This window comes from Myodes glareolus, chromosome 3, assembly GCF_982192425.1.
Source record: "Myodes glareolus chromosome 3, mMyoGla1.1, whole genome shotgun sequence".
Taxonomy (NCBI): Eukaryota; Metazoa; Chordata; class Mammalia; order Rodentia; family Cricetidae; genus Myodes; species Myodes glareolus.
Window position 1 is genome coordinate 125330317 of NC_142028.1, and position 27882 is coordinate 125358198.

General features: G+C 39.8%; 1 protein-coding gene across 4 annotated transcripts in view; it reads left to right on the plus strand.

Moving 5' to 3' along the window:
- The window catches only part of Astn2 (astrotactin 2), a 979028-nt gene that overhangs the window by 773689 nt on the left and 177457 nt on the right, over window positions 1–27882 (plus strand). For all 4 annotated transcript variants that reach the window (XM_048459341.3, XM_085686116.2, XM_085686117.2 and 1 more), the window contains one exon: window positions 4063–4328. In XM_048459341.3, the coding sequence (XP_048315298.3) occupies window positions 4063–4328 (266 nt within the window). The remainder of the gene's footprint in view (window positions 1–4062; window positions 4329–27882) is intronic.

Sequence of the window (27882 nt, forward strand, 5' to 3'; positions counted from 1 at the left end):
CATAAAGATCTGGGTCATAAATAGAAGTCAGCTAGGAGAAATCAAGGACCCAGGATGAGACGGAAGCATTTTGTAGGAAAGGAGCAAGTGCTAGTACTAAGAGAAAGAGGCAGGGTGTATGCAATGTTAGATGTCAATGAAGCTGATAAAAGGAGAATGAAGTGGAACAGAGCACAGAGACTGGAAACAGCGAATTGTCTAGATCCCACACTGTATGCCTACCCTAAGAGTTTGCTCTCTGTCTTAAGAGCAGGAAAGTATCACAGAGGATTTAAAGCAGGAGAGCTACATGGTTTGCCTTGACAGGGTAGGGCTGGATCGGGAACTTATCTTTCTCACTTCAATAGCAATAATGGTCTTCCTGCTGGAACACTCTTCTAGGCCATAGCTTAGGCATGGTACGGCCTTTGAGAAAAGAATCGTTGTTAATAACTATGGATAGGACCTAAAAATTAGTCTCCTTTCCTAGTTGTTTTCCACTTTCTTGCCTGTTAAAAAATAATATCGACCAAATGTCTGCCAAGCACCCTCTTTTTACAAAGCCAGTCCTTTAGGTCATCTGTTAATTCTACACCACTGCTGTGTTGCTGTTTTTAGCCTGAGTTGTTACCTTTTAACCCCACTTACAGAGGATGATGAATGGAAAAAGCTAAAGATTTATTGATCAAAGCACAGCACCAAAGACTATTGATTATTTGATTAGTAAATGGATAGTTACATCGTTAACAAGATGCCTAGGTATGCTTGCTTGATGAGGGATTAAAAAAACCCCTCAGCAATGAGTAATATTTCTTGCTAAATAAATTATGTGCATATGGCAAAGGGCCATTGGGGTGATGTCTTCTATATTTTAACACTTAAGGTATTTAGCCAAGAGTGGTAGGACATGAAAGCTAGTCCCAGGATTTGAGAATCAGAGGCGGAAGAACATGAGTTCAAAGCCAGGCTGAGAAACAGGAGACCTGCCTTAAAAGCAAGCAAGCAAGCAAGCAAACAAGCAAGCAAGCAAGCAAGCAAGCAAGCAAGCGAGCAAATAAACTTACCTGAAATACTGATAGCCCAGTGCTTTACCCTCCAATTTGTAAGAACTAGACAGATAAATAGAAGAGAAGAGTAATTCATGTGATTAATTGGCTACCAATTCATTGCTTGGTCTAGAAAGTAATTTTCCTTCATGAGACACCTATCCTATTTTATAATAGGAGGATTATAGGTATAAGAATTTCTAATGAGTATGCTTTAAGTAGTGTGTTGTGTCTTAATTTGCTTTGGAATCAAAGATATTTCACTATGCTTTCATGCTTTGGAGGGTAATGGTCCAAATGTATTGTTTGCTTCTACTGTTTTACATTAGTACCTAATCCTTCATACTTTCATATTTACTAGAGGTAAATCTCATGGATCTAGAACTCAATATCCTACTCTGTATGCAAGAGATATACACAGGAGTTGCTGAAGATTTCCTGTAAAGAGGCATATAGTATGTTTTATTCTTTGTGATACATAGAATCCCTAGTATAACTGATCGATTCTGTCTCTATGGTCATATATAATGCATAAATGAACAGTCATATTTAATTTCTCACAAAATTTTATTTACAAAAGCAGGAAGTGGAATGACTATGCCTCACACACCATACTTTTTTTCTAAACTTCTAGGGCAGAATAAGGACTGACTTGTAATACTCTTACTGTTTGAATTCTGTTTGAATTTCTTCTTCATCATCTATCCAAATAGTTGTTCCCTTCCATGCTCCTTTTGTGCCGTGCCTGGATCTAAAACTCTCTCAGTCACCCAGCTGCTGGGATGCCTTTTTCACAGGATTGTTTTGTTTGTCTTAGTAACTACCCTTTTTTAAATCCTCTGAAGCAGTGGTTAGCTGGAATTTTCCTTGTCTTCCTCCCCCGGAGCCTTTGATCCGAGAAGCTCATATGCATTTGCTGACAGCCAGACAGAAAAGGTGGAACCCAGATCCCAGACCTGAGGGCAGAAAGAGTAATGAATGAAGGCCGAGTTTATTTGTATTTCTGCTTGGCAAGCTCATTTCCAGATCAGCTGCATGTCACTGCAAGCCAGAGCAAGAACAGAAGAACCTCTTACTTTTCCTTCTGACCTTACTGCTTAGTGCCCATGTGGCCACAAAGGTAGCGATTTACCTTTATTTCCCCAGATTTGGTAAAAGCCATCTGGAGGACCATGCTCTGTTTCTTAATGTAGGCTTCCTCAGTTTTAGCATTCAGATTGTGCCTTACACATTTTTGAAGTCACCATCCACATACTGTCAATCTCTGGGTCATACTCATTGCTGTGTATCTTGGAGATTTTGGGACAGCACCAAGCCTCTATTTCTGTATAAAATCTTTATTAAAAATCCAGTCTACTAAATAAATAAAAGTACTGTATTTGAAGCTGAGAAATGTATAGGTATTAGCTCCTATCTATGTAATTAACTCTTATCCCGTGGAAATAATTTGTTCAGTCACTCTTTAGGATTTTATTATTTATTTATTTATTTATCTGTCTGTCTGTATGTCTGTCTGTATGTATGTATGTATGTCTCTCTGTCTCTCTGTCTCTCTGTCTATTTTTAAGGTGTATTAGTGTTGGTCTTCAAGTATGTGTGTACCATACATGTACCTGGTATTCAGGCCGGAAGAGGGCTTGGGATCCCCTGAAACTGGAGTCACAGATGGTTATGAGCTCCTGTGTGGGTGCTAGGAACTGAATCTGGGTCCCCCTGCAGGAGCAGCAAGTGCTCTGAACTGCTCATCCATCTCCACAGCCATCAGGTGCAGTGTGTTTGAATGCATGTGGCATGTGTGCAGGGAGGAGGTCAACACTGTGGAGTTTAATTTTTGCCTTCCACTAGTACGTGGATTCCTAGAATGGAACTCAGGATGTCAAGTTTGTGCGGCAAAGGCTATTATGTACTGAGACATCTTGCTGTCCTGCTTTTTATGATTTTAAGAATTCTTAAAAATTTCTGAACTGGATCGTGAGTGTATTTTTTTTTCATTCATAATTTCCCAAACACCATCTGTGAATATTAAGCATATCCCCAGAATTATCTTAGCATCATGATAGATACCACAGTAGACAGGTAACAAGGGCTCAGGTCATTAAATATTAATAATATGGTTTAAGAAGTGAGAGAAAATGAAAGGAATGAAAATTTAAGGTAAGATTTTCCCCAAGAGACATATTTATTCAAAGGTGATCAATTGGGACAATAAAGAAACGATTCTTGACATAGATTCAGTTAGAGCATTACTGGATGTAAAAGATGTGCAGAGTAAAAGAGAAGTCAGGACACAGTGAGCAAAGACACAGAGACAGGAACTACTAAGGCCACAATATGAAGCACGGTGTGCCCAGACTATATCCAGGGAGCTCCTGACAAAATGGACCCGATAGGAAATTCCCCAATGGAACAGTCCAGAAGAGGAAATCATGCCCATTTCAGATAATTCCATTTATATCACTTGCTACTTATAATTGATTTCATTGGTTTATTAACCCTATTCCAAACACCTAGTAATTCAAATGCCTGAACATTAAGAGATTTTCCCCCCAGAGCTGCAGAAGCTTTAGCAAGCATAACTGTCATTTAAACCAAAATTGGCTTGACCTGATGTTCATGCTTCCCTCATTATATTGTTTTATGGAAAATATAAAACTGGAGTACACACTTAAAAGAAGGGTATAATTTGTGTAAGCTGATGATAGACAGAAGAGAATTTCTTGTTGGGAAAAATATCTGAGTATTTACATCTTGCTTGTAGAATCATTTCATGCAACCTACAAATTTGACATGTGGAAAGTAAGGGCTACACAAAGCAACAGATTGTCTAGTATAAATAGCAAAACAAGACACCATGCTGTTTCCTTAACCATTAGGCCAGTCGTCTTTCCAAAGCATCATGAACAAATCACTTCATTATCTTTGTTCTTTTCTGACAAGTACCAGCTCCTCAATAAATGCTTTTTGTGGGACCAGAACGTTAGCCGTTTAGAGAATATTGGATTGACCTATGCTACTACTTATTTTTATAACCCTCTAGAGACCACGGAGCTGGGCAGCAAGAAGGAACTGAAATCCATGCCCTTCATTACCTACCTCTCCGGTCTACTGACAGCCCAGATGCTATCAGATGACCAGCTCATCTCAGGTGTGGAGATTCGATGTGAGGAGAAGGGCCGATGTCCGTCCACCTGTCACCTTTGCCGCCGGCCAGGCAAAGAGCAGCTGAGCCCCACACCAGTGCTTCTGGAGATTAACCGTGTGGTACCACTTTACACCCTCATCCAAGACAATGGCACAAAGGAGGTGAGCGTCTGTGGCCCAGGTGCCAAGTGAAACCCGGCCTACACTCCTAGCTCCTGTCCTTATGGACACTTTGTCAATGAGGACTGTCCTCAATAACAATCGCAACATGGTGAATCCTGCCACCTAGTTTTCATCATTCTATTCTAAATAGGAGGTACCTATATAATACTTTATAGTTCCAAGTAACTATATAATTTCATGACACTAGCTGCAATAACCCATAAATCCCCAAATCTCAGTTTCCCAAAACAGTAGAAATTACTTTGTGTGGAATCTCAAATTGATGATTTTGATTAATAGGCAGCTTCCCTCTGAGAGGTGGCTCAACACCATAGCCTGGTGTACTTTTGTACCATTAACCTGACATTGCCATGGTCACTGTTGAAGAATATAGAATTTGGAGGACTACATGTCAAAGTTTTCAATGAGCCAGGCTTTGAAGACAGAAAATGTCAATTCTAGTTCCTTGAATTATAGCAACTCAGTCATTTTCTATAACAGAGAAAGAGAAAAATATTTTAACTGAGGAACCTATGGGAAGAATGCATAGGTTTGGTAAAAACCTAACAATGCTTGCCTCATTATTCTCAAGCCTATGCTATACTTAAAATTATTGATCCATTTGAAATCTCTGTTGTTTGGCCATTTTTGGTTACATAATAGCAATTCTATATGACTGATCATATTGTGTTTTTCTCAGATTTGTTCCCTTGTGGAACTGACATGCTTAACCGTGAAATGACACTATCTGTGTACCATGTACTTCTTAACTGCAACATATCAATACTAGGAAGGGGCCATATGACCTATTTGGCTTACTTATCTACAAACTTATTTTCATAGAACACATTTTTTTGGAAGCTTGCAGACAATTTTATTGGGGTTTTGAACTCCAGAGCTGGCAAGGTGCATATCTCAGCAGGTACCCAGAAGAGGAGAATGAGAAAAGGGGAAAAGAACATGCCATTTGGTTGACCACTTTGGAGGTCACTTTCATCATGGCAACTGTATGGTGAGGAAGGGAGCTTTAGAGAAAGGGCAAAGACCAACGCATTAGGGAAAGCATGGCAAGAAAAAAAAGAAAAGAAAGTAATAGCTAAGGGGAAGACATACTTTTTGGAATAATTCAGAAAAACAGGAAGAATTACAAAGCTTGAGTGTCCACAGCTCTGTAAGCTACTGTCCTTGGGGCGGGGGAGGAATCTGAGGAAGTGAAAGTCATCATCTCATGAAAGGAATGGTTCCTCTGCCTAGCTCTCTAGTACTGTGTTTCTATAGAAAATCTCACCTTCCTGAGGGGTGGTCCCCTGGCCACATGGTTGACTAGCCCATCTGGAATGTTAATTCATGAATTGAACATGTTTTTAAATACAGCATTTCAGGAATTTACGAAACCACAGTCCCATAAAACAGGAATATGAAAATAATATATGTCAATGAGGAAGATGAAGTAGATAAGGCACAGGCTAGTTAGTCCCCTTTCTTTTCTCTTTGACAACTCCTAAGAAGTCCCAGGCTACTGAAGATGTCAATTTGGTAGACCAACGACTGAGTTCAAAAGAACTCCATGGTATACTTGTCTCTTTCACAGTGTAACGCCAGGCTAGTGGGTAGAAGGTGGCACGGGTGCCTATGGGGCTTCTTAGAAGGCAAAAAGAGACGCAAGGAAGAATGGGAGTAGACAGACCGTCAGGTAGGTGACCTAAAAAAGCACAGGGTCTCCACAGATTTAGAAAGCATTTCCCATGGTTAAGGCCAGGAGATAAAGGGAGATCCAGGTGAGTTCAAGGGGGTCGAAAGGAGTGTGTTCATTTGGAATGATGTAAGGTTGGAGTTTGTGAACTAATGTTAGAGCAATGAGGTATTAGTAATGCATGATTAGCGGGAAGTTGGAAAGATTAAATTTGTGTTGCAGATTGATCTCTGTGTAAACAACCCGTATTAGTACAAAGGACATAGCTGTTGTGTATAATGTAATAAATTAGACATTAAGGAGCCCCAAATTAATGAACTACAGTGAAGTTTATCAATGTGACATGAATGAATATTGCATGAAGTAAAGAAAATGTGTTCCAAAGGTAGATTTTTATATAGCAAATATCCTTTTTCCTTTTATAAGTTAAAGCACACATACACTTCTTCGTTTTAAATGTATTTCCTTTTATGACTAAATGCCGCATGGTACAACTATATACAAAAGCAAACAAACAAAGAAATAGCAAATATAGGATGATGGAAGTTATGGAACAGTGTGAGGAAACAAATGCTATATATTTTTAGTCAAGTTTATAAATAGTGCTTTTGCTGGTAGATTTGTTGGAGTGTATTATGTCATTAAAACTGACTTGTATATTAAATAACTGAATAAGCAAATGCATTTGTAATGAAATTGTAACGAATTTATAACCAAGCATAATATAAAATGTGTAGTCTATTTCTGTGGGTGAATGGAAGATCATCAAACTAACTGTGGTTATGTAAATAAGTTGTCCCCCATAAGTCTTAGGCATTTGAGTGCTTGGTCCTCAGTTAATAGCTGTCTGGGGGGATTAGGATCCCTGATGGAGGAAGTATGTCAGAGGAGAGGGGACAAGCTTTGAGGTTTTAAATGACTTGTACTATTACAAGAATGCTCTCTTTGCCTTCCGCTCTTAGTTCTGGCTGCTGCCATGTCTTTGCTATGATAGCATGAACTCTAACACTCTGAAACCATAAGTCCAATTAAATGCTTTCTTTTAAAGTTGTCTTAGTCATGGTGTATTGTTGCAGCAACAGAAAAACAACTAATACATTACCAAAGACCAACCTTCAAACTGTACAGGTATTTTTATACACCTATGCCTACTGTTAATCTATAGTAGTCTGGTCATCGATTAAGAAACTATAAAACTGGAAACCAGGCTGCCCGTGAAGAAGCTCTTGCAGTTTCTGATAAGCAACACAGGTGATCTAAAGGGTGTTGTGCCTCTCTGAGACTTCATGAGTAAGACTGTATATAACTCATTTACTGCTGTGAGAATCCCCCAACGGATGCCTCTGAAGGTCAGACACTGCTCATCTACAGTGTGGTACAAGCTATGCTGTAGTGCCCTTGCAGCCTGTTCTTAGATAAGTGTGGAGCTGGGATGTTTTGGGCTCTTTTCCTTTTGGCTCAATATCAAGAATCCTCTGTGTCTGGATTTTTTTTTGCCAGCTTTGCTTAGCAATGTTGAAATACTCAATGTTTTGGAAGTATTTCTCAATTTCTAAAGTGTTTCTAAAATCAATTCATGGTCCACCAGAGAATCCTAAGTTTGGGCAAGTGGTCACTAGATGTCACTGTAAGAGAGCTGGTGAGCTGCAAGGTCTAGTCATTCCTTCATTAGTTCAGGAAATATTTTCAGAACACCCTTTATTCCCAGAATTACAGAAAAGGAATAGCAGAACACGTAGATGTGGTCTTCACATTCCCCGGTTCAGGGAATCTAATCCAGCTCCATATGTGTATAACCTTTAAGAAGTGCGATGCTGAAGAGCACCCCCTGTTTTCCTATACGATCTTTAACCCTACAGAAACTACAGATCTGTGGAGAAGACAGATATTCATGAAGCAGTCACAAACAATGAAGCCAGACTGCACAAAGTCTCAGCTGGTGGGTGGAAAGTGCATGCCAAGGAACATGGTGGGACCTGAGAAGGCGTCTCTGAGGAAGTGACATCTTTATCAAGTCCCAGCAAGTGGCTGCATTAAGCGGGTGTGGGGAGCAGGGCTGGCTGGACACAGGTCACAGGGGCACTCCAGATGGGAGAGTCAGTTTTTCCTGCCCCTCCCTGAATCAAATGGCAGGCTTTTCTAAAGTGTCACGGCACCCCAAGCACTGAGATATTTTCAAGAGATTCAGACTGTGGTCAGAATATGTGGAATTACCTACTGCCATTCTTTAAATGATCCTAACCGAGGACAACATGGCCACCCAAGAAGGCTGGGGTGAGGCAGTATTCACTCCCATTTTGTCCATTTGTTTTTCCATTTCCAACTTAATCCTCTATCACCCCCTCTTCTGTGGCTTCTCCCTCTCTTACCATCTCTCATGCAGAGGCGTGGCTGTATAGATAAAACACTAAGAGGTCTAGATTGCAACATGGGCCTCATGTGTGCCCCATTTTACCTTCTTCCCTCAGAAGTAGGCTCTGTAAGATCACAGCTCACAGATGTCTGAACTGAAGTTCACAAATATCACTCAGCATTACACAGTGACTGGTGTGGGTGGAGGCAGGATTCCAAGCCGAGCAAGAATAGGACAGAGCCTACCCTATCTGCTTCTATGGAGACAAAGTTTCTTGTGAGAAATTCAGAACAACATGATTTTTATCTCATTCAATTTGTTCTATTTTTCTGGTGGGAAAAGAAAAACCCCACAGGGCAAAGAACTTGCCAGGGCCTTGCTGTGATTCCGAGCTGTCCTCCTACTCCAGTCCTGGCCCTCTAGTACTTTATCTGTGAGATTCAGAACAATATGGCTATTTCTTGTGCTCCCTTTGGTACCTCCTGTTCTAGATAATACCTGATGATTTTGTTGATGCCCAAACTGAATGTTGTGTTCAAGTCAGATTCACAATTTCTATGAGATTCCATTAGTTGACTGAATCACAAGTAGATTGTGACTTAGCTGACTTTTGTGGGAGTGCCCTGGCCTCTGATCCTGAACGACAGTCGAATAAGATCTGGATATTTGGGGGAAACTGTTGTCTACTAACTACCTCTTCTGGTGGTTGGAGTGTCTTAGGGTCGGTTCCATTGAACATGGTGGAAAGGATGTAACCTTTTGCTTTAGCTAGAAACTAATCTTTTTTTGTGTTTTTCTTTTCTTTTCTTTTTTTTTTTCAAGACAGAATTTCTCTTTGTAGTCCTGGAACGTGCTCTGTAGACCAGGCTGTCCTCAAACTAAGAGATCTGCCTGCCCCTGCTTCCAAAGTGCTGGGATTAAAGGTCTGTGCCACCACTGCCTGACAAAAAAAAAATCTTTATTTACATTTTGTACTGTGAGTTGAAGCAAGTAAAATGCTAAAAATGTCAAAAAATAAATGGCTTTGAGATGGAGAGTTTGATTAACACATAATCAAAATTCTTCTTTCTGCACCTGTTAAATGGCCACTACAAAGCCGAAAGCCACAGATCTTGGCTCTGTACAGCTGCTACTTAAGTGGACTAGACTTTGCGTGATTGCTAATTTAGCCTGTGGGGGAAGTAGAGTCTCCAAGTGGGGAAGACAGGAGTGTCACGGTGAAAAGCCAGACAGTTGGATTTGAATCCCACATCTAGCATTTGCTGTCTGTGTGACCTTTCTCTTACTCATTTGTAGAGTTACAATTGTAATATCGATTTGAGGGCTGGCTGTTTTGCTTGGGTGAAGTAAACAATTGAAACACCAGGGATCTAAATTGAGCACTCTTCTTCATTGTTATATGCCATCAGATAGACTTCTGTTGTCTAGATCTGGTCTTTGTCTACATGAATGAGAAGAAATACAAACTGACTTTATCCAGTGTCCCCTTTTGGTATTTTGAAAATGTCACATCTTCCTTCCTTCCTTCCTTCCTTCCTTCCTTCCTTCCTCCCTTCCTCATCTCTTTCTTTCTTTCTTTCTTTCTTTCTTTCTTTCTTTCTTTCTTTTTTCTTTCTTTCTTTCTTTCTTTCTTTCATTCTTTCTTTCTTTTCTTCCTTTTCCTATGTTTTATTTTTTTAAAAAAATTGAGACAGGAATCTTCCGTGTAGCCCTAGCTCTCCTGTAGACCTGGCTGGCCTTGAACTCACAGATCTGCCTACCTCTGATTCCCAAGTCCTGGGATTAAAGTTGTATGGCACCACTACCTTGTTTAATTTCTTCTTTTAAAAGCTTGTATATTCAGGATTATGTTTGATTAAGTTTACTTTATATACTTCAGATGTATGTTTGTATACATGTAATCCATGTTCATCACACCTTTCTCTATATATAATCAATCTACCATGCTTTTCTCTCTAAGGAAACATTAGTGATTTTTTCCCTCATAATCAATTAGAACATATCAATATCATTGTCTCCTCTAAGAAATTATAGAAGAGTCGATTATGTTATATGTTGCCATGTACCCAATATTGTGAACATTTTTATAGCTCAAAATTACAAGCAGCAGAATAAGATGAATAGTTGAAAAATTTAAAAAGCAAAATATTTCAATATATAACAATTTCCTCTTCTGCAAAGTGAGTGTGGATAACTTTACCCTCAGAGGTTTCATGTAGAATAATTAAAAAATCACTTGATAGGATTTTGAGGCTGTAAAATGCTTAAGATCTGATGATTCACTTCCAGTCCTGCGAGCTTTTTCGTGTTCATGTTGCCTTAGGAAAAGTCAGATGTAATTTTGGTCTCATTGTGGTTGTTTGACCTTCCTGCAAATCTTTATTCGCTGCCAAAAACACTTATTTGTTTCATTCCATTTCTTGGCTCAAACTGAGAAGAAATGAATAAAGTCTCTTCTTTGTCAGCTGCTCCCAGCACATGAACGATGCAGCACAGCTACCACCATCTACAGCGATGGCTGCTCATGTCATCAGCACCATCACTGCACTAGTGCCGCCAATGATATCACAGCCACCATCACTACCAGAGTGGCCACGATCTCTCCGTCGGTGACCACCGCCATTGCCATCACTAAAGCACAGCAACCATTATTCCTATCAGCACAGCAATAACGTGATCCCAGTTACCACGACAACAAGGACCACTGTGTTACCACCATCACTGACATTCTCATCACTATCAGTATCAGTCACAGTCATTACCACCTTGAATAACGACTGTCACCACTCATGGTATCACTAGCATTTGTATGCCATCAATACCTCTACAACGGCTCCCACCATCCCTATCACCACAGGTACCAGCACCACCATCACTGTACTATCACCACCACCATTATCACCATAAGCACGGTCACTGCCATTCCATTGGCACAGTCACTGTACCATCATCCCTACGGCCTTGTCACTCTCATGGTCTTGTAAGATGTACTGACTACATATCAGATACTGTGCAAGGAAAGGAGACACAGCAAGCGCTAGGATGTAGACTGTCACTACAACCATCTCACAGTCGAGTGGATAAAGCAGGGGCCACATAAACAGAAATAATTGCTTTCATATGCTATATTAATGCATGACTTATTTTTAAATAATAAAATAAGCATTCCAAAGGCACTGGAAGACAATGATACACTTTGAGCTGCTGGGTCAGGAAAATATTCTGGGAAACTGAAGGTACATAGAGGCAAGCAGTACATATACCAAGTAGCTTGAGGTAAGGTAGGTCTATTGATGAAATTAAAACGATCATATGTGTGTGTGTGTGTGTGTGTGTGTGTGTGTTACAAATACATGGACACACACACACATATAGTGTGACACCTTTACATTGGTCCAAAATCTTAAATGGCTCCAGATATTTTACACAGATGCTAAATTCCTCAATACAACACTCCAAGTTACCCTCAACTCAGCCATTTAAATACCACTTCTATGTAATGGGCTTAAACTTATGAAAATTACTGTTATTTCTCTGACTTAACAAATAAGAATACTGACTCCCGAGACATCTACACTAAGGTACTACTATAAGGTCTATAAACCTAGCAGTAGAGGAAGATGATGTCCCTCCCCTGTGCCAAATCCAGTCTGTTGCAAGTTTTTCAAACAATGTTTATATTAACATACTCCTATCTGTTGTTGATTTCCTGCTAAAGTGACAGAGTTAAGCAGTAACCACAGAAAACACTATTGTGGGTAATTCCCAAAACAGAGACCCTCTAGTCCTTAACATAAAATATTTACAAACCATAATCTATAGCAAAAGATACTGGAAGGAAGGTGAGAGGAGTGTGCCGGTGAATCAGGGGCTAGAGGCACTTGTCATCAAATCTGCTGACCCACAGGGTAGAAGCAGAGAGCTGACTCTGGCAAGTTGTCCTCTGACCTCCACACATGTGCTGTTGTAAATGTGTACCCAGGCACATGCGTGCACACGTGCACGCACACACACACACACACGCACGCACGCACGCGCGCACACACACACACACACACACACACGCACGCACGCATACAGACACATTGCAATAAAATAGTATGTGGCAAACATACAGAGTAGAAAAAAAGGAATACTGATAATAATGAACTCCAAATGTGCGTCTAATAGTTTAAAAATGATGTTATGTACATTAATATGCTTCATTACTGTTTTTCACTTTCTCCACAGCATACTTAAAGAATGTACTATTATGCTTATTGCACAAATTGAGAATTAAAAACCCTGAGGTTTAGAGCTAAATAAATTTTCTGTGATCACACAGCTATGGAACTGAAGAACGAGAACTAAAACCGAAGATGGCTAATTGAAAGTTCAGGATTGGACTGGACAGACAGCTCACCAGTTTAGAGTGTGTACTGCTCTTACACGGGATCTGACTTTGGTCCTGAGCATCTGCATTCAGTGGCATACAACTGCCTATAATTCCAGCTCCATGGAACTTGAACCCTTCACGAAGACTCGACAGGAACCAGAACTCCCATGCACATAACCATACAAAGACACACATAACTACACAAAAAATTTTTAAAAAGTAATAAAATTAAAAAGAAAGTTAAGAATTTAAAGGCAAGACTCCTTAGACTAAAATTTACATATTTAATGAGTCACCTTTGCAGTAGTTGTAAAAGCTTAGACTAGGGGGACTTGTTTATAAGAAGGGGTCTAGTGGCAGAGAAAATGGAGGCAAATGTGGCCAAACTGTGCTATGGAAATGTGGAAAACTGTCAGCTGAAAATGGGAAGACAGTAAAATGGTTGTGGAGAAGGCTGAGTTGTGGGTAAGTTTGAATATTGTTTTAAGGAATGCAGAATCTGAAAGCTGTATGGAGCACTTTAAGATTTGGGTCAATGGGCAGGTGCTTATAGATGTGAAGGTTACAGCAATGCTTGAGCATGAATTTCAAAGGCCAGAACTACTTTTAGTGCAGTGTTATTAATTTGAGATTTCTATATCATTGACTTTAAAGGGATTTTGGATTATCATCCTCAGAAAGCTTATTCAAAAATTTATGTGTGTATGTGTGTGGGTTTTCATGTGTGTGGAGCTTCAAGTATCTTGGAGGTATGTGTGCACGGATGTAAGTCCTTGTGGAGGCCAGAAAATAACCTTGAGTGTCCTTCCTCCACACTGTCTGCCTTTTTGTTTTTAATACAGGGTCTCTCACTGGTCTGCAGCCCCACATGTAGGTGAGCTTGCCTGTCTAGCAAGTCTCAAGGATCCATCTGTTTCTGCCTTTGCAGATCTGGGATTGTAAGCACATCACTGTGCCTGGGTTCTTTTAAAACATGGACTCTAGGGTTGAAGTCATGTCTTCCTGCTTGCAAGGCAAGCACTTTACAAGCTGAGCTATCTCCCTAGTCCAGAATTATGCATTTTTGTTGCTTTTCCTAGGCAAGAGATCTGTGGCATCAGCAACTTCCCTGACTGTTCTTCTCTCAGATGTTAGAACATTCACTTAAGTGGATCAGTTAGCTGGGAGGACTATAGCAGAAGGCTACTTTTTGTGATGTCTGGGGAGAATGGGAATCCAGTTCAAGTGATTTTTAGCAAATATTGAGTAAGAATCTCTTAGGCATCAGGTACTGTTTCAAACACTTGGGATACATCAAAGAGCAGCGTTAGCATAGCTCGCCATCATCTGGAAACTTCATTTCTACAAGAATATGTACAAGGAAGAGAAAATAAGCAGTCTAATAAATAATATGGATTGGTGGATAAAGAGACTATGAATAGAAAGATGTATAAGAGTAATTGAGTATTGAGTTCTGGATCTCGGGTGTCTCGAAGAGGATCAGAAACACTGGAATGATATGGAATAAATTGTCATTGAAATGCAGATTCATGGCCTCTTTAACAAATTGTGTTTCTCTAAGAGCTGAGATCCTGCCTTCTCTGAGTTTCCCAGGTTCATTCTAACACTACGCTTGATATTCTTGGACCAAAACTTTGCTTCATATATCTTTGCCATTTTGAAATTCATACAAAGAATTCTTTGTTTACAGATTAGGGATGTCAAATGCTCCTTACAATCTAGCTTAAATCTTCTCTGCAGTTATGAAGCACTTCTTCCTCTCAGATTCTGAGAAGGAGGTGAGTTGGCTAAGAGTCAGCCTGTCAGGCAGTCCTTGGCAGCAGGAAAGATCAAAGAAAAAGAGGGAGTAATCACATATTACTCAACACACACATGGTCAATTACAAAAGAAGAACTTAATGCTTGGTTTGCCTACAAACAAAACTGGAAAATGAAGCTCTTTCATAGGACTAGAAGACTACCAAATTCAAAAAACCATATGGGACATGAAGTATTAGCAAATGCAAATTCTTTTGCATGTCAGAGAGTGGAGCAATTTGATGGGGCATTGGATTTCATTATTAAAAGTAATAAGCAGAACAAGGAGCTATCTCTTCCCTGTACTTTAACAATCATAAGCATTTACTAGGCATTGTAGCAGTGCCAGGAGCCCAGTTAAACACTGGCTGCACTTAGCTCACAGAGCCCTCACATCAGCTTCACATGCACAGATAATCATTATCTTTCTTTCCCCAGTGTGGAAACAGAAGCAGTGAGAAGTTTAATCACTTGATCCTAGCTGGTCGAACTAGATTTGTTCTCGGCACCTGGCTGCTTCCTTTTTTGCTAGTTTTTCTTCCTTCCAGATTTTACAATAAAGGGTGGCAATTACTGGCTCCCTAACATGTACTAAAGACATTATCACTTCATTCTGTTTACCATTTCCAGCTTCCATCTCTTCTTTCCTTGTTGGCCAGATTCTGGAAAAGTGAACCCCATCTGTCTACATTGGTCCATCCTTGTTCACTCTGGCTCGCTCTAGTTACTCAGCTTCTCCCATTTGTACCCTTGGCAGACCTCTATGCTATACCTGCCACGAGAAGCCTTGTGTATTTTCTCACGGTGCTTTGCAGCTCAGCTTTTATTATCCTGAAGCTAAGGAAACATCCACTTTCATAGCGTTCATTTCTAGTTTCTGTATCCCTACTCACCACCCCTGTTCTGTGACCAGATCCTGTACCTTTGCCTTCTTCTTAAGGACTTCCCAAACATGTCCATTTTCTCCAGACTGAACCAAGTCCTTCCTGAGCTACTGTCTCCTACTAACTGTTACTGTCTTTTTAAATACATCCATTTGCATGTAGTCAAATGATATTTTCAACACTAAATCTTTTTTTAAATATTTATTTATTTATTATGTATACAATATTCTGTCTGTCTGCCTGCAGACCAGAAGAGGGCACCAGACCCCATTACAGATGGTTGTGAGCCACCATGTGGTTGCTGGGAATTGAACTCAGGACCTTTGGAAGAGCAGGCAGTGCTCTTACCCTCTGAGCCATCTCTCCAGCCCCTTCAACACTAAATCTTGCACGCAGTTTTTCTGATTAGACTCCTTACTGATTTCCAGCTGCTTTTGGGATCAAGCCCAAAGGCATCATCGTGACCCACAAGGGGCTGTGGGACTGGGCATCCCTACCCTTACTTCTTCCTTGTAGCTTTGTTCTGCCCTCCAGTCAGAGTGATCTTCCATTTTCTGAAAACACTTTGATTTCTTGTACACTGAGATTCTGCATGTGCCATTCCTCTGAAGATATGTTTGCCTGCCTTTCTAACTCACACACTTCTTAGTTTTGCTCACACATCAGTTGGCCAAGGTTTTATATTTATGGAATCCACGCTCCTGCTTGTTCACTTATCTTCTTGTCTCTGTCTTGTTCTTCTATGACAGTCATCACAGCTAGCAGTTCTGATTTATTTGCTTGTTCGTAGTTGTTTCACTGCTATCTGTGTTGCTTCCTCTACATGGTATTATTTATGATCATGACAGTACCTGTGGGCAAGAAAGAAAGAACGGAGGAAGTGAAGAAGGAAGAAGGAAGAAAGGAAGGAGAGAGAGGGGAGGAGAAGGGAGAGGAAGAGAGTTAATTCCAGAACAGAAAGGATTACATGTGCATTTAGTTTTCTCTTGCTCTCTCTCCTTCCCTCTCAAGAGGGGTGTATGCACATATATACAGGTACACACACACACACACACACACACACACACACACCGTGGGCAGAAGAGGATGTCCAAGTGTGAGGTGATGTTCTCTATCATTTTCCTCTTTTGAGACAAATTATCGTACATGACCTGAAGCCCAGCAAGCTCCTGGGATTTGCCGTCTCCATCCTCCCATTCTGTGGTTACTGCCGTGAAAAAACTGGCTTTTTCCTGGGTCCTGGTGATTTGAACTCGTCTTTGTCAGAAAACACTCTTATTCACTCAACAAACTCCATATCCCTAGATATATGTGTGTGTGTGTGTGTATGTGTGTTGTTGTTTGGTACAGTCTCATTAGGGTGGTTCCACCTGGCCTGTAACTTACTATGTAGACCAGGCTGATCTTGAACTCCTAGAGATTCACCTGCTTCTGCCTCCCAGGTGCAGGGATTAAAGACCAGAGCCACCATACCTAGCATCTATAATTTATTTATTTTTTATTTTCATAAGGCATGAAGCTTATGATTGACTATTCTAAGTTTTTAAAATATTTTTAATGCTCTCTGAGAATTCTCTTTCTTTCCAAAAAAGCACACCATTCCTGCCATTTAGTTAAAATATTTTTCTTACATTCAGAAGATGACTTCATGAGGTCAGAGACTGGACCAACTATATTGTACCAGTAGCTTATATTGTATGATGTATAGCAAAATCTTAGTAAATGTATTTGAATGAGAACAAACGAATGAAGAATTAATAAAAGTCACCAATATCACTCTGTTTACAGTGAATTTTCACTACACAAACTACACCAATTATCTCAACAGTGTTATACATTTATTTTCATTTTATGGAAAACAACACTTTAGCTAAAAGCATATAGACAACCCTTCCTTGAGGTGCAGCAAATGCCAGAGCTAGAGCAGGAACCCCTTTTCTAGCTGTTCTACGGCAGCTCTTCCATCACAGCACCATCATTTATTTGAGGGTGTTACGCCAAGGCTCCTCCAGTCAAACAAGTGTGAGCTTCCTGAAACAGAGCAAACTGCAGGCTCCATCCCTGCTGAAATTTATCCCTCTGCACCAGGGGCCTCTTCGTGGATCATTAGACAATTTGGGTCAGTGGCAATGCCAAGGATCCAAAGAGAATTATAAAATTCAGTATTCTGTAGATTATCTACAGAAGAAGATACTCCCCTCCAGATGTTCCTCCCAATGTGTCAGGCATGTGCTCTTGAAGGCATCACTTATACAAATAGCCATTCTATAGAGGGTCTTCTGGTCAGCAAGCATAGACTCCCTGGCAGCCCTGGCAAAGGGGTTTTATGCTATAAATCATACCCTGAGCTGAGGGGAATGACACAAGGAATGTAGCTTCTCCTTGTACCATGAGGTATTGTTCTTGTTCAGTTTGGTTTGCACATTATATCACTTTTGGGGAACACTATCAAATTCTATTATCTTGTATCACCTTAATATGGATATAAACACCATATCACAGTGGGTTCCCATGTACCTGTCACCAAATTTCAGCAATGAACAGCTTACCCCAAGATTGCCTCTCTAGACCTTTCACCTGTTTTGAAAAAAAAAAACCTCTCAAACATTAGGTAATGGTTTTTTGCAAGTATTAAAATCCATATTTCTAAACAATGAACAAAAATCCACCTCTGCATCACTGCCAAGCTTCCCCAACTAGCTGTAATTCCTTCACACCACCAGATTCAGGTGTTGTCCAGGGTTAACAGATTGTCTTATGTTTTTGTTTCTGTATTATTTGTTCAAATTGAGACCTAAATGAAATTAAAATCAAATGTTCTGATTGTTTTTATGAGTATATCTTCTAATCTATAGCATATACTCTCTCTGTCTCTGTTTTTCTCTGTCTCTGTCTCCCCCACCCCATATTTTATGATAAACCTCAATTGTTCATCCTTTAGACATTTCCATAGCCTGGATTCGTTTGATTTCCATTCCGTTGTGCCATTTAACATGCTTTCCTGACCTTGTGCTTCTAGTAATTGTGTCGTAGGTCTAGAGAGTTGACTGCACTTGTATTTGTTTTGACTTTTACTGTTTGTTTGTTTTTGGTAGTCCAGCGAAACCAGTACTAGTTTAGTTCTAGATCTAACTGACTGAACAGAACCTGAGCTTTGTGTGTAACTAAGTAAGGGTCTATTTTGGACCAGGATGACTATGTCCTCAAGTCCTGTTGTTCCCTCTTTCTGGCATGACCTTTGGGAAGTCACTCTGAGTCCTACTTTGCTCAGATATGATGTGAGCTTCATACTGATTCCTAACTTCTAAGATTATTGCATTAAGTGAGTTGAATAATAACATGTTGAGCCATGTGCCCACAAATAATAAATGCTAAGTAAGAACAAGCTGTTACTTGTCTTGCATTTTATCCTTTCTCTTCCTGCTCTTAGTGCCTTTCATCTGTCTTTTCATATATTTTTTTATGACTGTAAAAGTATCCTTGGCTAAAAAAATAATAGAGTTACCCAGGAGTTCACACCAATCTATCTCTATTGCCTTATTCTTTACTGTCCTGCCCTGCGGGAAGCTGTGACTGAATATCACCAGTGATGCCCAAGTAGCCTTTCCCTCACTCACTACAAAAGCCACCATCTTTTTGTTGATTTAAAAATGTGTTCCTACACATCTACTGCCCTTAGCCGGGGGTAGTAGTACTTGACTTTAATCTCAGCTCTTGGGAGGCAGAAGCAGGTGGGTCTCTGTGACTTTGAGGCCAGCCTAGTGTACAGAGAAAGTTCCAGGACAGTCAGAGTTACAGAGTAAGACCCTGTCACAGAAAAAAGAAAACCAAACCAAAATATGCCCTGTCCTTGCTGTTTCTGATTCCATTTGTCACTACTCTACCTAGCACACTTTAGCTATTTACTTAACGCAGCTTATGTCTTTGAGTAAGTAAAATGAGAGCTCAAATATAAGCTTTGCCACAAAAATGTCTATGTGTCTGCTGTTTAGGTGTACATGTTTTTAACCTTTTGTTTCATTGTAGTAAAATGGGATTAAAACTGTTCGCTGCTTAGAATTGTCTTGCAGAACAGCCCATGAAGTACGCTTTGTAGCATCACTGGACATGTAGAAGAAGATCAATAGTTTAGTTCTCTCTCCTGCTTCTAGCGTTTCAGATGTGTGACTCCATCTTAGGTCTCAGTTGGACTTTCTTTTTGGTTAATATTCATTCGTGATTCTCAAGCATTTTTTAATTACACAGTCCTTGTAACCCTTTGAACCCATCACACTCTCCTTGTGCTGCTATACAAAATTACTTGAGACTGGGTAATTTTTTTGAGAACAGAAATTCATTTTCTTGTGGCTTTGGAGGTCAGGAAATGTAGAACAAGCTGCCAGCACAAATGGGTGTCTACTAAGGGCTACTGTCTGTTTCCAAGATGACAGCCTTGCTGTTTACCCTCTAGAGGGGATGACCGCTGAGTCATCGTGGCAGCTGCCGCTGAAGGGAACCCTTCCTTCCACCTCAAGTTCTGTTGTAAGGGAGAGAATTACATTCACAACGGCAGTGGCCTCATAATTTCCTACCAAAGACCATGCTCTTCTGTTGCCACAAAGACATGATTTCACTGTGTGACCCAGGCTGACTTGAAACTCATGGCCCTCCTGCCTCAGTCTTCTCAGTACTGAATTTAACAGGTATGATCCACCTATACCAGCAGAGTATATCTCTTAACACTTTTCTACTGAAGATTAATTTCAACAGTAATTTGGGAGCCATTCTTGAATCTTCAGCAGGCATAATTTTCTGCCAGTCATCTACATTAGTTCCTAAAAAAAGTTATTCAGCTTCTAAGTCCTTAAAATTTTTATATTACTTATGAAGAAAGTAACTAAGACGCACAGAGACTTCATCACTGCCTTTCAACGTTAAAGATAAATCTTTTGTTTATTTTTTGTTTTTATATGCAGATTGCAGTTTTCCCTCCCTCTTCTCCTATCAGCCCCTCCCACCACACACATCCACTCCTCCTCCTGTTTCTCTTCAGAAATGGGCAGGCCTCCCATGGATATCAGCCAGCTGTGGTATATAAAATTGCAGTGAGACTACGCATCTCCTCTCCTATTAATGCTGGATGAGGCAATCTGGTAGGAAGAAAGGGTCACAAAAGCAGGCAACAGGGTCAGAGACAGCCCCTGCTTCCACTGTCAGGAGTCCCCCAGGAAGACCAAGTTACACACCTGTAACACATATTTGAGGTCTGGTCAGTATACACAAGCTCTCAGGTTGTGAGTTTAGTCTCTGTGAACCCCTCGGCCTTAGGCTCATTGATTTTGTGGGTTTTCTTGTAGTGTTTCTGCCCCCACTGCCTCCTGCATTCATTTCTCCAGATCTTCCACAGATTTTGGGTTCTTCCAGAGTCATAATAGCTACAATTTTATGATCATGAACTTATTAAATGTTTAAAAATTACTTTTAAGTTAGTAAAGAAAGCTGAAGCATGGGAAGAAAAGCCATAAACCTCAAAGCCTGTTATCTGGTAACCTGCTGCTTCTGTGTATATCATTGACCAAACATGTAAATTCAAGGGCCTCTGTCACCACTGGGTCCTTCTAATATACTTTGGTATAGGCAACCTCTTTACTATCAAATACTCTTTACTAGATTCTAGAATTCCTCCTGCCACTATCCTTCTCTTTACCTCTACTTGATTCACACATCTTAGTTACTTCTCAGTCTATTAGAAGCAAAGGTCTGCCCCATCATCCAAATGATAATTTTATCAAAAACTCGGATTTCTCTTCACCCTTTTCAGAGGGCATACATCTATTTTCAGAATAGCTTTGACTTAATTCTTCAACTTTTGCTTATTACAAATTTGACTTCTCTTAACAAAAGAAACTACTGGTACTCTTTAAAAACTTGCTCAAATCTGAATCTTTTTTCCTTTTTTGTACTCGATAATTTGATCCCCTAAAAATTAGATGGGACATGAATGGTAGAAAGAATGTTATTAATACTATTGTACAAGGGAATTCGTGTTAGGAATGATGCTTGCTCCTTACCCCAGGACTTCCCAGGTCACTGGTCCTCAAGTGTGCATGTGCCTAGTTTGAATGGAACTGGAAGTAGACATATGTAGGTATAGAGACAAAAGTGTAAATGTGGATAGGGCTTTAGTAACATGTCTTTGAAAGCATTTTTGTTTTGGAATCACAAAGATCTAAGTTTTAATTCTAACTTCTCACTTCTCTGTTGGGTTGCATTTCATATGGCAATATGTTAAAGCTCTATGGTCTCATTTCTTCTCTAAGATGAAGATAATAAAGGTGTCCTTCTTCACAGGGCTCCAACATATTACAGTGAGCATGAATGAAAGGCAGTACATAAATCAGATCTAGGTTAGAGTTCTGTTTCACCACATACTGTGGGGATATAATTTCATTCCTCAGAATCTGAACAGGAATGCTATGATAATGGTATTTAAATCACAGAGTTGTTAGACTAAATAAGATTATGCTGGGAAGCATTTAGCGAATTCCTTGTACATTAAATCCTTGATGCAAACCAGTTGCAGCTTCATTCCTCTTTCTGTACATTCTTCCAATCCCACTCTTATTATTCGGTTTGCCCTCTTGTCATCTTCAGCTCTTGCCTGATTAAAGCATCTAGTGCAGAGTACGTATAATAAATGCAATTGCTTTGCCGTCGCAGCATCCCCTTATCCTAACAAACAGATACAGTCAGTTCATCGAGACAAGAGGCTCATTCTTTCCTAAAGGCAAAGGTAGTATCTCTGAAGATTTTTTCCATTGATATGTTTTCAATTGAAAGTAAATAAAATGTTAAAATGCTAATACTAAGTGGATATAGATGTGTCTAGAATGGTTTATCTTTGTGAACAAATGTGTGTAGCTGCTCATATTGTTCCATACACTAGTATACTTTGATCTGTATACTGTTCCTATTTAAGACTTAAGGAATAGTTATTAAATTATCAAATATATGTCTATGTGAAGAAAAGTGTATAGGTCTGGAATTATTTTACAGGTTTTTATGAATGATACAGTGGTACTTACAGAGTTAGAAACTAATAAACACATTTTAATGTGTAGAAAGCAAAGTACTTTAGCATGCAAGGAGTTGAAGTTACTTGTATCAGTATTTGAACCAAGAGTCTTTTTCCAATAATTGTACTCTTGGCTTCTACATTCTGCTGTTCACCAAACGTCTGTAACATTTTGTTCATTCATTCTGGGTTAAGTGACTTGGACTTTTAAAATTGCCTTCATTGAAATATGTTTACAATAAATCTGATGTGAGTCTCCCTCATTAAAAGCCTGGAGTTGTAGCTCAGTGGTAGAGCACTTGCCTTCTACGCACAATGCCCTAGTTTTAAATCCAAGTATTGCCCAATAAATAGCAAAAAAGAAGAATTTCCCCTTTCATAACTTTTTGGTCAAATTTGCACACCTTCATTTTAAGTGCCAAAGTGGGATCAGTATGGGTCTAGACCTTCCTAATTCTTTGGTCCATTAGTTACTCATGTTGTGATGACCCCCATACATAAAGTTATTTTCATTGCTACTTTATAATTGTAATTTTGCTACTGGTATGAATTATAATGCAAATATCTGATATTCAAGATATTTGATATGTAGCCTCTGTGAAAGAGTCATTTTATACCACAGGGGTCATGACCCACAGATTGAGAACCATTGGTTTAGGTTAAGCATGCTCCTTCCTGTGCTCTGAATTTTCCCTTTCTACCTCCTCCCCCACTTAAAGTCTCAACTGTGGAACATCCACCAACAAAGGGAGCTTCTCTTGGATACTTCCTACAGGATCATGACATGAGTACTGGAAATGAGAGCAGTGGCCACAGAAGAAAAATTGCCATTGACTTCAGTTAACATTTAGCCACGTAAATGCTACAGTATTAGGCAAATCATTTCCTTGAAGCCGTCCCACCCGCCTCTCATCCCCAGATGTTCTTACCACAAGGAAGAAATGTTGCTATCTGTCAGAGGACAGAAAGCTTTAGAAGACAGGTCTTGTCTGTTGGGTGGGGTTAAGATCTTTGGTTAGTGGCTTCCCTTAGGAAAAATATATGTGTTCCATTCCATGTTCCCTTTCCAGGACTGAGTGGGCCAGGAACAACGCCTTGTAGAAGACAGTTTGAAAGTAGAAACTTAGGTCTGTCCAAACTAAGAAGCCTTTGGCAGTTCAAGGTCACAGGGCAAGATGCCTTGGGCAGATGACTCACAGTGAGATGGATGAGGCTACTGATATGGCTGTGTCTTCTCCCTGGAGTTATAACTGATGTTTCCTATTGTTCATAATTGGTCTGCTATTCATCACTTTCACAATTGCTATCAGCTCAGAAACAGGAAGAACAAACGGTCTGGAGACAGTTTAGAGCAATGTCAGTGCAAGCTGTTGCCCTGACGACTAAGCAGTCCTACTTAGATCATCCAGCTTAGCCATGCAAGGAGCTACTAGCCCTCAAACTCTGCCATACCCCTTCAGTACTTGTTTATACACTGAATGTTTAACCAGTTCTTGATAGAAATAAAGCACACAGACTCAGTAGAGGGGGAAGACAAATCAATAATTCAATAGAATGGTAAATTCAACAGCTGTGTGAGTCAAGGTAGAATAGGAACTTTTAGTTCTGAAATGTAAAGCAATAATTTTCAGAGTAAATTCCAGTTGTTATGAGTCTTAAATGGTAAGTTTGACTTGATTGAAAGTAGAACGAAGGAAAGAAAGATTGTAGCACCATGTGTGATGGCAAAATGACACAAAAGTGTGCAGTCTTCTAAGTTCATGCCCAGTGGTTAGGTGTGGCTGCTGCATGGGGTGGAGAGAGCCCGGGGGTTGGTAGGAGAACGGTGCGATTGTTGCTATTATATTGTGAAGGGTTCTAGTCATGTCAAGTCAAGAAGAAGATTTATACTTGTCTCATTCTAAGTTTTTTTAATGACACAAGGTAAGAAACAGTCGAAACTTTCTAAACAGGAAAGGAGATATTATTACAATATTTTATTATTTTGTGCAATTAAAAGATGGAGTGATGATGAACCACGGCTATCAATGTTTTAGTACAATAGCTATCCTGGTGTCTGTTACCCATTTTCCTAATCATTTAAGCATATTCTCATTCTTACTCTCACCTTATCTAATACAATTTAAAATACCCAGTGGTGCACTCCTTCAATGCCAGCACTCGGGAGGCAGAGGCAGGTAGATCTCTGTGAGTTTGAGGCCAGCCTGGTCTGCAAAGCAAGTTTCAGAACAGCCAGGACTGTTATGCAGACAAACCTTGATTTGGTAAACAAAACAAAAATAAACCACCCAGAAAAACTCAAGGAATTCCTGCATCTAAATTCATGAGAAAAAATTCAATTGCTTTAGTGTGTATTAACCAACTTTAGTCCAATTAGCCTTGGTTAAACAGTAAGTTTATTTAGTTCACGTTTGCCAGCATAGTTTCTTTTTTTAAGTGATAACTAGTTTTTAAAACTTCAAAACGAGGTCCCCAAATCCAAGTTGATATACTATGAACTGCCAGGGCATATCCAAAGCCAATGAGGGAAAAAAAAAACCGAGAATGATTATTGAATGCCATCATTCATGAACACCCCAGGGAGTTTATGGAAGTGCGGAGACAGATGCCCTCAGAGCCCTTCTGAAAGGATTGTCAGTGCATCTGAGGTCAGCCCAGGAGTCTAAACTGCAGTGACTGCTTCTGGCCATTAATGACACAAGCTTCAAGGGGCCACTCTTTGAGGATTATTTGGAGTAAGAAAACCAGTTTTATGTTATAACACAGTCTATATGAACCAGACAGATGGGCATATTCTTCATATCTCAGTTTTTCACAGGCGGAAGCAGCACAGTTGGGAGTTCAAAGCCAGTTTTGGTCACTTGTGAGACTCTCCTCATAAGTAAGCAAGGAAACAAGGGCCGCAGAGAGAACTCAGTGGTAAAAAACTTCCTAGTATACAAGACACTAGGGACTTAACTCCCTGCCTAAAAAAAAAAATAAACAAAAGAACTCAAACAACAAATGATCCATCTTTTGTAGATTACATAATTTATATAACTTTCAGACACAAAATGTTCATTTGTTCCTCCTATTATTTGGAGTACTTTACACAAAATTTAAAAGATTTTTCCATATTTCTTGGGTGTGTGTGGAAAGATTCCAAGTGAAGGATTTTGATTCTTTGAACTCCTGTTTATTTTGCAGGACTGGAGGCAGAATAGAGTAGGAATATAACAAAGATCCAGAGTAGAGAATTATCTGAGGCTGGACAGAGGGGAAGAGTTCTAAGCTAAGGCAGGTGATCGGGAGACTTTTTAAAGTGAGCAGCAGTAGCTGGAGCAACACATGACTGGCCAATGTTCTGAGAATAGGAACTGTTGAATACTCAACCCAAATGGTAGTATTTTAAACTGCGCCCCCCCAAAATCCAAAGATTGTTGGGGAGTGGTGGCATGAGGAATCTAAGAGCCCGGGGGAAGGAGCAGGGTGAAGAATTGTCTTTGGAGCATTCTTTATCCGAAAACAGTTATGATTATCATCACATAACTGACACAAGATAAGACTTGGCAATATCTTGCAAAGGGGCAATAGGCATGGGGATTCCTAGAAACTCATCATTTAGGAAAGAATGGCTTCAAAAATACTGTGTCCTGACAGGGGAAATGGGTGTTGTTCTCATTATTTACAGAGCCATAGGTTGAGTTGCATGATTTCTCATATTGGAGATGAGTCCTTACAAGTTGGTATTTCATCACAGAGTCAAGGGATTTGAGGTTAGATAGATGATTGGAGGAAGTCAGGGAGGACAATGTGGGGCTTAGAGCTTATCCTAGCATTCTTTCTGTTGCTGGGATAAACATGACCAAATGCAATTTGAGGAGATAAGAGTTTGGGTTACACATCTGGATGAAAAGCCATCAATGAAGGAAGTTAGGATGGGTACCCAAGCAGGAACAGGGACAGGAACTATGGGGGAATTCTGCTTCCCGATTTGATCCCTATGGCTTGCTCAGTCTGTTTCCTTATATAGCCAAAGACTACCTGCCCAGAGGGTTGGTCTCTCCCACACTAACCATTAATCAAGAAAATTCCCCAGACTTCCCCAGAGCCCCCAATCAGATAGAAGCAATTCCTCTTCTGAAATTGCTTCTTCTCAGATAACTCTAGTTTATGTGTAGTTGACAAAACTTATCAGCATAGAGTTCAAGGCTACTCCCAAGTAGACTTTTGTACTGTTGGGTTTAATCTAGATGATTCTGAAACTGTGTTTTTCTCATACTTGCCTTACTTATTGCTTATAATTACCAGTGACAGTAAGAACTGTTATAGCTTCAGGTTGTTGGGAGACTCACAGAAGTTAACAGGCAAAAGATGTAATGCCAGTCTCTGAACATGAGACTCAATAGGTGTGTGTCTCCTTTTCCCCATTTCTTTCTTGGTCAAAATTTTAATAGTATAGAGGGTAAGGCGCTACCTGGCTCGATGGTAAGTTGAATATTTTGTAGGTTCCTGATAAACCTGAAAGACAGTACTGGGAATATTTGTACATTCCCTACCTGCATCCTCCTACAAATGTCTCAGCTCCCACCATTTCACACAGAAAGAACACAAGTGTTCTAACTGATGAGTGCTCATTCACATTGTTTACACTAGAGTTTCTTTAGAAGCATATGTTTGGAGTTTTGACAAATGCATATTCCATGTACACATGATTATAGTACCAAGAAGAAATCATTGCCAATGAACAGTTTAGACACTCTCCTGAGTTTGACGTCAGTTTGTATGTAGTTGAAGGTTTCTGTTTGCCTTTGGTCACCTGTTACTTACTTGTGCCTCCTTAAAACAAACTATGAGGTGAGGCATCATCACCTAAAGCCTCCTGCTTTGTTTGAGAATAAGAAGACTGACAGCTAGCAATGCCTGCTTCTCTCCCTACTCACGTATTCACACATGTTACTTAATTATGCAGTCACTGATTCTTTAACACAATAATTAGATAATCTTCTTTGCATTCTGAGACTGCACGGACATGATTTATTTCGTCCTTTCTTTTGAACCCCACTTATTTCATACAAGATCACCTAAAGCTGCTAGAGGCATGAGTACCTGGAATCCTTCTCAGCCAACAGAGGGAATTTGATTGAATGAATATCACATGAACCAGGTATAGCTTATTCCAGAGCTCTGGTGTGACTAGAATCCTCCATTAATTGTGCTATTTTGCCTTCTTTAAACTTTCCTATGTTCATTAAACCTCTTGTATCTTAGTCAATTTAACATATGGTCAGCATGGACTCACTATTAGTCTTTATACAGATCTAGAATTTCAGCCACTGTTCCTTCCTCACATCTCTAGTATCTCCCAAAATTGCTAGAATTCCTTTTTATATTTTTAATCATTGTTCTCCAAACACTA